At 37.1% G+C, this 13,050-nt stretch overlaps 1 protein-coding gene across 1 annotated transcript in view; it reads left to right on the plus strand.

The window, feature by feature from the left end:
* Positions 1–13,050, plus strand: part of LOC133520821 (alkylglycerol monooxygenase-like) — a 50,835-nt gene that overhangs the window by 22,757 nt on the left and 15,028 nt on the right. The window contains exons 4-8 of the mRNA XM_061855499.1: positions 1,460–1,611; positions 4,367–4,470; positions 9,442–9,604; positions 10,216–10,367; positions 11,868–12,002. Coding sequence (XP_061711483.1) covers positions 1,460–1,611; positions 4,367–4,470; positions 9,442–9,604; positions 10,216–10,367; positions 11,868–12,002 — 706 coding nt within the window. The remainder of the gene's footprint in view (positions 1–1,459; positions 1,612–4,366; positions 4,471–9,441; positions 9,605–10,215; positions 10,368–11,867; positions 12,003–13,050) is intronic.

A 13,050-nucleotide genomic window follows, 5' to 3' on the forward strand; every position in this document is an offset into this window, starting at 1 on the left:
GCTGAAGATAGGAAGGCGTGGCGCGAGCTTGTGAAGGCCCTTTATACCTCTGGGGTGCTTTAGGACAACAATAACAACAACACAAGTAGTAAGGAGCTAATAAATTAAAGCTATCCACGCTATAGGTATAAGTAGATACATAATTTTTAAAGCATCTAAACCGATCTCGACGACCAGTCTGGCCTAGTGGGTAGTCGCCCTGTCTACGAAGCCGATGGTTCTGGGTTCGAATCCCGGTAAGGGCAATTTATTGTGTGATGAACACAGATAGTTATTAGTTTCTGAGTCATGGATGTTTTCTATGAATTTAAGTATTTGTATATATCTTTGTCTGAGTACTCACAACACAAGCCTTCTTGGGTTACCGTGAGACTTAGTCAATTTGAATTAGAATCTCCCTATAATATTTATTATTAATTTTATTCAAACCCCTCTAGTTAGTGTTCTAAATTATCCGTTGTTACTTGATCTGGGCGTCTGGCTGTTATTCATCACTTCATCAGTGAAGGCTTACCGTTTTTCCGAAGTTAGTTCTCTATCTATAAGTTTTCAAAACAGGCTTCTAGCCTTACTTTTGACAACACCATACAATTGCATGTTAAAGAATATTTTACGTAACATAATTTGTTATGGGGTGTTCAAAATCACCTGAAAACAAATTTCTTTTTAAAATAGTAAGGACATTGGCAGGTCATTGGTACCACCTTGATTTATTTATAGAATAAAGTGATCGTTTTAAAGGTCACAGACATTTTTTTATAAAAGTATTTTCAAATTCAGTGACTCATGCGATTCTTTCAGTCCATTGCTCTGTATCGTTGTGCACTCTAGAGGCAATAAATGAGAATTATAGTGATATATTTATATTGTTCTGATGAATTTCCAACCGAACTAGAATAACTAAAGAAGTCTTACTAAAGCTCAGCAAACATGACCGTACGTGTATTGTGCCCCGAGCGACTTAACTGTACTGTGCGAATATTGACAACGTCAAATATTAATGCCGTGCAAGAGGTTTGACATATATATTTATATGTTATCAAATAAAACTTTTAATAACCAATCAATGTTTAAGATATTTTTAATTTATTATACCTACTTTTTTATCGGAAACAAGTTGTCTCATTGAACGTCCCACGTCACATGGCGACCCTGCCAGTGCGATCTTGTGCATGCGCTTTTATACGCTAGGGCTAATGTATGAATAATATATGAATGTAAATTATGACAATGTATGATCAGTACAAATAAAGAATATGAATATGAATAAGCTTGTACACACATTGACACCGGTGAGGCATAGCACACACACTACATAGCCACATGTGTACTTTTTTGACATTCAGTACAGTTCATTAAATACCAAATAATATCTAGGCGAAATTGTAATAAAAGTACCAGAAGCGCGGGCAACTAGTTAATCATAATTATTTCCATCAATTTACTGTTTTGTTATCAGAATATTATGGCGAGGCGCCGAATCATACCTGTACACATGGATATACACGAACTTCAGAATAGTGGAGTTACCCTGGGACAACGTGTGGACGTGGTACGCAGCAGCGCTGGGGGTCGATTTCTGTTATTATTGGATGCACAGAGCATGCCATGGTAAGTGATATACAACTCAATGCTTCTTGCAATACCTAGGTTATATATTACCAACTTCAGAATAGTCAAAGCTGAGGCATGTGGACGTGGTATGCAGCAGAGCTGGAGTTCCCCTTCTGTTACAACTGGATGCACGGAGCGTGTAAATAGTAAGTGATATACAACTCAGTACTACTACAGGCAATACCTAGATTACGTGTTACCAACTTCAGAATAGTGAGCTGCTCTGGGACAATGTGTGAACTCGGTACGAGGCGGCGCTGGGAGTAAACTTTTGTTACTATTGGATGCACAGAGCGTGGTAAGTGACTGACTCATTACTTTATGACTATGAGTTAACCTAAAAATTGCAAAAAAAAATGGGATTTTATTCTAAACTGAAATAGATGTAATTATATTAGACAAAAAATTATCAAGCCCTCCAATCTCAGAAGCCGGATTTAAAGACGTAATATAAAGACGGTGGTTATTTATATTACGCGGTTAACCCCCCTTGACCTCTGTACCTTACGCGTATAATGAACCCTATGACATTTCCTCCAAGTCGCTTTTGGATAGACTTATGTTAAAAAAATAATTGAAGAAATATGTCTGTGGCTAACCAGCATATGGCTCGCCTGATGGTAAGCAGTCTCCGTAGCCTATGTATGCCAGCAACTTCAGAAGAACAAGCGCGTTGCTGACCCTAACACTCCGCATCCTCGTTGAGCTCTGGCAACCTTACTCACCGGTAGGAACACAACACTATGAGTAGGGTTTACCTAATAGGTTGCGGTTTTCTGTAAGGTGGAGGTACATCCCCAGTTGGGCTCTGCTCTATATCTGGAATGACATCCGCTGCGCTGTGCCCTACCACACAAAGCGAGATGACATTCACAGTGCCCATACCCCTCTTTTGGTCGAAGTTATTTTACGAATATACCCGGATCCTTTTACCGCATTTTTATTACTTAAATTTAATGTTACATATCTAAATAAATACCCTACTTCCAAAAAAGTTGCAAACAATTTACGTGAAAGATAACTACTACGTATAAAAATGTCTGCCATACGGATCGTCATTGGACGCGCGAGGTTTGGTTAAAACAAATAAACAAATAAGTATCTCCGTCATGTAACTGCGTTGAAATATCGAGAGCTCGAAAACAATACAAAAGGTAATCGTGATTCATATCCCGCTCGATCGAAGTCTAGTGAAACTAACCGTGAATCATTCTAAACTGTTTTCCGTCAAGTTTGAAATTGTTAAGAAAAATAATCAACAATACACGAGAAAACAAAATAAGTAAAGAGTACCAAAAGATCTTAGCATAAATTGTCAGTGGCATTGAAAAAATGTTTACTCGAGTAAAAAAATTGAATATTCATAATTTTCCTTGACGACGAAATTTAAATAACATTTCCTCAAAGTGTTAGAATAAAAAGAACATTCAGATTCCCCTCTAGAGTTTTTCAAATTTCCATCCTTTGATTTTTGATGATTCCCCTGAGTTCCCGTCGTTGTTGAGGAAGTCTTTGTTTTCTTCTTTTCGTTATATACGTAAGCTGTGAAACTATTGAATATGAATATTATTTTAAGATGTCTGTTAGCATTAAATTAAAAAACAAATTTTGTAAGGCAACAAATTGAACAAATACCAAGTTCAAACGAATTTTCCGATAGCTGTTAAAGGTTTCGAATGTCAATTACAGCTTCATTAGCTGCCGCCTGTATCTGTCAACTTAATGAAACGAATGACGGACAAAATGTCATAATCGGTGCGCAGTAATGCGGTGGTTAACTTTACTTACTCGTATTTTATCAAGCAAATCGTTGCGACTTTTCTGCGGCGACATCAACGCCGTCGCAATAATGTCGCAACAATAATGCAGCTGAAGTCTGACATTTAAATATCACATCAAAGGTGTTAGGGGTGTTATCTGTCGGATGAAGTAGGTGTCTAATAGATATAGCGAACTTAAGTTTGTCGTTATCTGCAAAACAAAAAGAATGCAATCTCTAGTGTTTCCTCCAGTTCACATTTTGTTCACATGTTCACAGTTGTCTTCCTCTCTACTACTCTGAGTACCTAATCACTTCTGTCGCAAAAAATATATTACTGCAGTAAGGGACAGACTAGCGACATAGAAAAAAAAACAATTGAGTTACGAAAACAAATGTGAACTGGAGGAAACACTAGAGATTGCATTATGTGTACGAGTAGGTATCTATCTAAATATAAAACTTTAATACCGATAAAAATATTGTTCATAAAAGGAAATCAAAAAACACGAGGTGTTTTCATAATGTTTTACTTGACTAAAAATAGATTGTATTGCGATTTGAATCAAATATATTGAGTGACTTCCAATGCTTCCCGGCTCTTTGAAGATTTTAGGCCTAAATATTTGATGAAGATTGGGATAATATATTTGGATCAAAAATGTTCTAAAAAACGGACGTATAAAAATACTCTTACTAATATTACTAAATTGAACATTACGCTTTTTCTCCGATTTGAGAATTTTTATATAAAATATTTTTAATTAGAATCGCGAGCTCTTTTGATCCTAATAAGAGAGAAAGTGTCTCAGAAAGTCCATACTTTTTTCGTCCCTTCAATTTCGTTACTGCCATACAGTCTATGAAAATGATAACGGAATGGAAATAAAGATCTCAGGACACTTGTTTTAGATGTTTTCGTAGTGTTATACTATGTTGCTACCAACGCCAAAAGATATATTACTTTATATTACAGTATCTCTTCCTTTCCAGAGGTGCACATATTATGGGCTCAGCATCAGGTGCACCACACGTCGGAAGACTTCAACATGGGCGTCGGCATCAGACAGTCCATACTGCAGGGGTGGTGCGGATTCGTAAGTATTGCTTGTTAAGAAAATATTATATTATAATCATGTTAAGGGCGTCCGCTAGCTGAGTCGAGCGGGTGCCGTTGTAAGTAAAATCAGCCGCACGCGTCCGCGCCAGTTATGGCCACCCCTTAGCGTCCTATGAGCGTCGGCACGTAGTCGGCGTTATGGAAAATTACGTCGCTGTGCAGTTGCGCCAACGTTCCGTCGAGCACCAATCATAGAGTTGACTAGACGCTGACGCTTGGGAGACGCTAGTGTGGATTGGCTCTAAATTGCATTTTTTTACGCACACTGCCTTTTTATCATTCAGAAACTAAGAGCCACAACACACTAGCGCCTTCCGAACGTCGGCGTCTAGTCATTAATATACGGCCACACATAATTATTTTGTAGGTACATATATCTAATGAACAAATTAGGTCTTGTTTCCCACCATGCCCATTCGAAATTGAAATACACTGAAAAGAAAAACCACAAAAACATTTGGAACATGCGGTATAAATGATTAATTGGATAGCAAAGACAAACACAATGATGATACCATTTTAATTTTAATTGAGAAGATACTGTTTTAATAAAATACACGCTTATTATTTCAAACATTAACATACAGTACTAGATTTTAAATGTTTTTGTTAGAAATTACATATTTCAAATGCCATTTAAAACCTTTTTAGAAATAACTTTAATATTCAACTCACAAATTAGTCGTAATTTTAATGCTCTGTTCAGTTTATTTAAAAGAGCTATTGTTTCTTTTGTGCTGAAGTTGTGAATATATTATATTTAGGAATTTGCTTACCAAATATTTACCATTTTAGCATATTTTGGTTGTAATTATGATGTTGTAACAGAGAGCATTTACGAGAGGTTTGTAGAAAAAAATCTTTATAGTTCGTGTCATCCACGATGACGCGTAGATTTGTCAAATCTAACCTTTAATGCCATGACATTACGAATCAAACTTGATGGTGTTTTTACCTGTGTTCACATTCATTTGTTTTTTATTTATTTTATTTATTTATTTAAACTTTATTGCACAATACATGAAGAGTACAAATGGCGGACTTAATGCCAGAAGGCATTCGCTACCAGCCAACGAATGATCCTAATTAATGTTCACCCGACACAACATGTATATCTATATATCATCCTTGTTTTAAAATTTTGAGCATGGTACATATTTTTTCGTTAGCACGACTTTATAATAATCCCATAAGTTATTTTGTCATGCACTAGATATCTTTTATGAATGGATTATATCAGAGCGATGAGAAAAAATATTGCAAAATAGTACATTACGATACAAGTGCGAAAAATAGGAAATTCGAAACGAGTGGCGATAAATTAAAACACGACCGAAGGGAGTGTTTTAAATCGACACGAGTTGCAAATTACCTATTCGCACATGTATCGTACAACGTTTTACAGTACATATGGCCCTTTAAATGTTCGACACAGTAACGTAATATGCTACTTCTCGCACTAGTGCTATAAAGTAGCCCCATATGTACTGTAAACACCTTTTTCAATTGTATTAAAATTGACTAGAAAAACTATTTTTTATTAGAAAATTTGTACAATGATTTTATATTCACTTTTTAGGGTTCCGTAGCCAAATGGCAAAAAACGGAACCCTTATAGATTCGTCATGTCCGTCTGTCTGTCTGATTATGTCACAGCCACTTTTTTCCGAAACTATAAGAGACTGTTCAAAATTGGTAAGTGGATGCATTCTATGAACCGCATTAAAATTTTCACACAAAAATAGAAATAAAAAACTATAAATTTTGGGGGTTCCCCATACTTTGAACTGAAACTCAAAAAAACCATACGTGTGGGGTATCTATGGATAGGTCTTCAAAAATGATATTGAGGTTTCTAATATCATTTTTTTTCTAAACTGAATAATTTGCGCGAGAGACACTTCTAATATAATATAATAAATTAGTGAAAACAAATGCAATAACTTATTTGTGTCAGAAATTGAAATATTGGTAAAGATTTATATCATTGAAAAGTTATTGTAATTTTACGTAACACACCTCATTTGCATGTCTATCAAGAAATTCTTGAAATATAAAACAACACTAACTGTGTTTGGAACTTTGGAGCATGTTTGGACTTGTTAGAATTATCTTGATGAGTATTAGATGCCTGTGGGAAAAATACAGTGAGCGATTGAAGCTTGTATACCAAAAATATCATTTAAACGTGTAAAACTTATTTAAATTATACAAATAGACGCAGTAAAAGTAAATAAAATATAAAAAGAGTGTAAAAATGCTTTGTTATTTGAGACACCCAATGTCACAGCTGACAAGGGTCAACATCTTCAAATAGATTTACCCACTGAATAGTGAATACCTTTCAACAATTTTTCGGATAACCTTTATATGGTTTTCAAGATGATATGTGTTCAATAAAGTGAATATTAAATTTATTACTATTAAAGGGCTATTCTCACGTGTCTCAGGAGTATTTTCGCTTCTAAATTCGAGAAAAAAAGGATAAGATTGCGTACCTCTAGGCTACCCGGCCACTGCGGTACCCATCCCAATTTCTGGAACATATGCAATTTTTGAAAGACTAGAAGGCCAAGCAGAAAGTATGTACGCATCTCCTATGCGAATCCCTTACGAGATAACGGTAAAGTGAGAGAGATGAGGTTGCCATATATACAACCAGGAAACAAAAAATAATTTTTTTTTTTTTTTTTTAATAGCCTATTTGTGTGTCCCACTGCTGGGCAAAGGCCTCCCCTCTAGCTTTCCAATCCTCCCTGTGCTGAGCAAGGTCCCGCCAGTCCCGCTGAAACGCATCCAAGTCGTCCCGCCATCTCTTTCTCGGTCTGCCTCTGCCACGACTACACCGGGGATGCCAGCTAGTGGCTATTTTAGCCCATCTGTCATCATTCATCCGGCAGACATGTCCAGCCCAGTCCCACTTAAGCCTGGCGGTCTTCATCCCAACATCGACGACACGGGTTTTGGAGCGAAGCTCTGTGTTCCTCACCCTGTCTGATCTTCGGATACCCAGGATACTCCGCTCCATTGCTCTTTGACAAACCTTGAGCCGTGATTTTTGCGCCTCAGTTAATGACCAGGTTTGGGCACCATAGGTGAGGATGGGTAAGATGCACATGTCGACGAGCTTGCGCTTTAGTGCAATTGGGAGTTTACCTTTCATGAGTTCCTTCATAGACCAAAAGCTCCGCCAGGCGTTTTCGATCCTTCTATCAATCTCCTTGTCCTGGCGATCTGTGAAGGAGACTATCTGGCCTAGATAAGTATACTCGTCGACATATTGCAAAATGTTCCCATCCACCGTCACCCCGTGCTTCTTGCTGTTGGTCATTAACTGGGTTTTAGATTGGTTCATCGTCAGACCAACCTCAAGGCTTGCGTCGCTAAGTTCTTGTAGCATACTCTGCAGTTCAATTGCCGATGTTGAGAAAAGTACGATGTCGTCCGCGAATCGAAGGTTTGTCAACCTCCTATCGCCGACCTCGATACCCTTTGTCTCCCAAGAGGCCGCCAGTTTTTTGAAAACTTCCTCCAAGCAGCTGGTGAACAATTTAGGAGAGAGCGGGTCACCCTGCTTTACTCCTTTAAGGATTTTAAATTTAGGACCTGGTGCGTGCAGCTTGATGCTGGCCGTACTATTCTTGTATATCCGTCCAACGAGTTCAACATACGTTTGGTTTATTTGTTGACTACTCAGTGCCGATAAGATGGCTCCATGTGTGACACTATCGAAGGCTTTATTATAGTCAACAAATGCCAAATACAACGGTTGTTTGAACTCGTTGGATTTCTCTACAATTTGATTTAGGGAGTGAAGGTGGTCGATTGTAGAAAAGGAGGGACGGAAACCGGCTTGCTCAGGTGGTTGTTTTTGGTCTAGTAGCGGAGCGATTCTGTTCTGAATGACCTTTATGAATAACTTGTAGATGTGGGATACTAGACTTATTGGTCTATAATTATTTATGTCTGCTTTGTCACCTTTTTTATGTAACAGAATGATATTGGAATGGCAAAAATTATTGGGTATTATTCCTGTGAAAAGTATACTATTGAAAAAATTTGTGATATGCGGCAGAAGAACATGTCGTCCCAGTCTCAATGCTTCCGTCGTAACGCCATCTTCACCGGGGCTTTTTTGGTAAATCATACTTTTTAAGGCATAATTTACTTCATAGCCTGATATTGGAGGTATATCAGAGCAGGAGTATTCCATATTGTAGTCTTCAAGAGATGAGTCAGAGTATAAGGCTTTATAGAAGCATGTGCAGATTTCTGTGACCTTCTGTCTGTTGCTCTGCCTAACTCCGTTCTCATCTCTTAAGCAAGTGATCCATGATTTCTGCTTTGTCATACCCTCTTTGGCTGCTCTAAGGGATCTTTGAGTCTTTAGAGCTGCTTCTACAAGTTTTGTATTGGCATCTCTCATGTCCCTTCTAATGCTCCGTTTAACTGCTTTGTCCAAAATGTTACGTTGTTCTCTATTGTGTTTGTTGTTTTGTCTGTTCTCTATTAATTGTAATGTTGCGTGTGACAGTTTTCTGGTTTTGTTTTTTTCCTGCTTTATTTTTCTACTTGCTCTCTTTATGCTTTCAAGAATGACTTTGTACTGAGATTCGGCACTCACTTCCGGAACCGAAGAGAGAGCACTGAAACTATTTTTTAGCTCTAGGTTAAACTTATCCATATTTCCTAGTAGTGTATCTCTTTCGAGTCGTTTGATGCGTTTATCAAAAATTTTATGCCTGTGTATCCTGATATTAAATTTAAGTTTAGCTCTAACGGGTCTGTGATCGGAGTTGTATTTAAATTGATTGATGATTCCCACATCTTTTATAATTTGAGAGTCTGATGAGAGTACATAGTCTATCTCGTTTTTTACCTTGATAATAATTTTATTAAATATTAATTTATTTGTGTTTTAAGTAGTCACACTATGTCTTGTCAACAGATTTTCTACCTCCCTCTGGCGCTGGCCATCCCTCCAGCCCAGTTCGTGATGCACCACCAGTTTAGCTACCTGTACATGTTCTGGATCCACACTGAAACTATCAAGAGCCTCGGACCTCTGGAGTACATCCTCAATACACCTAGCCACCATAGAGTACATCATGGTAAGACCCTCCTTCTCTTTCTAGCGCTGGAAATTTCTTCAAGATGTTCTGGATTTACACTGAAGCCATAGAGCTTTGGAGTACTTCCATAACATAATTATCTAATATACAGTGCGTCATGGTAAGATCTATCTCTTACCTAATCTGGTTTCAACTCATCATGTCTGGCAATGGCCGTGCCTTTATCGGCTGTCTTTGCAGCCAGGAGCGAGGTATGATATGATGAACACCCTGCCAAAGGCGAGCGGTGCGGTGATAGAAAACGACCACGATATGTGAGCCTATACATATGTGATGTTATCTATGAAGTGAGATATTGTCGATGGCGTTTCCACCAGCATAAACAATGCTCAAATGCAACGCTGCGCGACGCAGTGTGGTATAAGTGCGCACAGTAAAGGACTTTCTCATAGATAGAATCCAAAAATTATGGACCTAAACAGAACTGATACATGTAAATAGTCTTATTTTTTTAAGTGGCCAATTTGGTCACAAGTTTACTACGCTTTATAGTTTGGAAAAGCTTAATTTTATTGTGTTTCTTTTTGTACAAAAAAGAGTTTACTACTACTGCTACTTAATTAATGATATATTGTTTTATTTTATTGTAGGCAGCAACAAATACTGCTTAGACGTGAACTATGGAGGCGTCCTGATCATCTGGGACAGGCTGTTCGGCACCTTCCGCCCCGAGACGGACAAGATCCAAATTGTCTACGGCCTTATTTACAACCAGCCTTCTTTCAATCCCATGTATTTGCAGGTTAGTTTTTGTTCTTTATTACATTTTGCTTGCTATCCATTGTAGTACAAATTGTACACCATCAACCATAACTCTTCTGTCGTCATCGTAAGTTAAACATATTACGATAAACTTGTCAGGCGCTACGAGTAGATTTTGACAATCTAGTTACAGCGTTATTTACTTCAGCGTTCTAATTTGTGACCTTAATATATAGCAATCTCTTATCGACCGACGAAAGACTACCGGTCTGGCCTAGTGGGTGACCTGCCTATGAAGTTGATGGTCCCGGGTTTGAATCCATTTGTATAGTATAAGAGGCATTCATTTGTGTGTTGAACACAGATTTTATTCCTGGGTCATGGGTGTTTTCAACTATATACGAGTACGTATGTGTTTATCTATTATACGAATACGTATATGCGAGTATATCGTTGCCTAGTACCCATAGTACAAGCTTTGCTTAGTTTTGGGCTAGGTCGATCTGTGTAAGATTGTCCCCAAGTATTTATTTAATCTCTAAATTTACTGTACAAGCATTCTATTGTGAAACTTAGCAAAACATGTGACGATCAATTTTCATAATAACAATTGAATTATATTTGTAACAACTACCGTCATTTCGTATAAAAACTTATATGCTTCAATTTATTACCAAATCCTGTATGACATATCGCAGTCGTTAAAGTAATATTTATCTGTCACCCATGCTGAGGAACACTGCGGTAGGTTTTGCCAACATTATTCAGGACAGGTACCCGTCAGAAATGCGGTTTAAGGGGAAAATGTCGTCTTATACGCCGAAATATGTATGACATGTGTTTGAGGAATGAATATTCGGATATCCTTAAATCTGTTGCTATTGTATCATAAACCTTTTTGGTATAGTCGTAAGGTTGATTGTTTATTGAGAACGGGAGAGCACATACGGCTTTTGAGATATTGATATACATTTGTTAGAGTTTGATATATTCAGACTGCCGCAGTTTTGTTTCGTGCCTGCTTCAAAGAGCTAACATGCCACTGTTTGCTACAGATTTTGAGATTGTCGATGTTATTGCTTGGGTGGCAATTTACACTGAATCTGTATTTCGACAGTAGAAAAACCATAAACACACGTACGTGCCATGTGTTGTTAATTACTGTATAATGTTATTTAATTTAACGGGACTTAACTTTAAAATTACCTCCAACTTTGCACGTACAGAATTGTCTTCTTGGTCTCGGAGAAAGACTAGCCTAACTGGATATCAAAATCTTCTTGGTGCGCCAGTTTTCTGAATTCCCCGCTCTTAGTCTTGTTTATCAACTTGAACGCTTTGGACTGGGGATGTCCCACCGTTGACACAAAAAAACTAACAATATCCTGGAGAAATATAAAGTGGTGTTTTTCTCATAGTAAATCTTGCATATTATCTTCATCAGCAGACGATAAAATGCACCCTGATTGAAAGGCAGTTCTTTTTTGCCAAAGTTATTGTTAATTTGTTTCCTAATTAACAGAATATTTTTGTTTGACAGGCATTTTACACAGGCTACGTGGTGGAGAAGTTCCGTCGGCTAGAAACAGCTGGTGACAAGTTCAAGGCGATATTCTGGGGACCCAGCTGGGAGCCAGGCCAGGCGAGACTGGGGGATGAAAACCAAAAAATAGATGTAAGTACTAAAAGACTAGATTAGATTTCATTATTTCTACTTTATTACAATATAAATTTACTACATTCGTGGAAAGTATGTTTGTCTTCTCATCATGATCGTCAAAAATGAATCGTGATTATAAATTTAAAATAATAAAATTGTGTCTCCCAATAAGGATCCCAAACCAATATAACATTTAAATAGATCTCAACGTATATTATTTGGAATTGTCATTAAAATGTCAAATAAAGATAAAAATATCACAAAAGAACAAAATCTCCTATTTAAAATACAAAATAATAATCAAAATTTAATAATAAATAAAATTACATAATGACGTTACAAATTCAATTCCATTTAGTTATTTGCAATACTAAATATTAATATATTTATCTTTTGAGACACGATTTATAATAATTTGAAAAATATTTCAAATAGCAATTAATAAGAGCAGGGGGTCGATTCTAATTATACATTTTGTTACAGTTACGAACCGGTTTTGACACGACCTTGACGATCGTCTTCGTGATAGGTTCGCATCTCACGCATGACTTTAACTTCATTTCGCATGCACCGATCAACGTGAGCGATCTTCAAGGTCATATCAAAATGAGATTAAAACACGTTAATTGTGAAAATGGACCCCGCTCAATCTGATCATTGAGTTAACAAAATAAAATGCCGGCAAAACGTCCGACTTTGTCGTTTGCCATAAGGACGAGATTTGCTTATATCTTTGTACGAATAACCGGTCAAGGCGTTCTTATTGCAAGCGGCAAAGTAGAACGTTTTGCCGGCTGCGGTCACAAATCATTCAATCGTCAATGTGGAATTCATATAACCAAAAATATTATATAATGCCAAAAAAAGCTTTTTCCTTATAAATACTGTGACGTAATATTTACTACGCAATTGTTTTTTCTACGTTTTTTGTAATTGTTTGGTGACTTGCTATTTGCACTACGCACTTTTAAAATGTTGCGTCTATAAAAACGTGGAGTAAACAATGTTGCGTCACTTTTTCTTACAAAAAAGGCCATGTTTATCACAGGAATCGGAATCTGTG

Source organism: Cydia pomonella, chromosome 8 (assembly GCF_033807575.1).
Source record: "Cydia pomonella isolate Wapato2018A chromosome 8, ilCydPomo1, whole genome shotgun sequence".
In the NCBI taxonomy this organism is placed as follows: domain Eukaryota; kingdom Metazoa; phylum Arthropoda; class Insecta; order Lepidoptera; family Tortricidae; genus Cydia; species Cydia pomonella.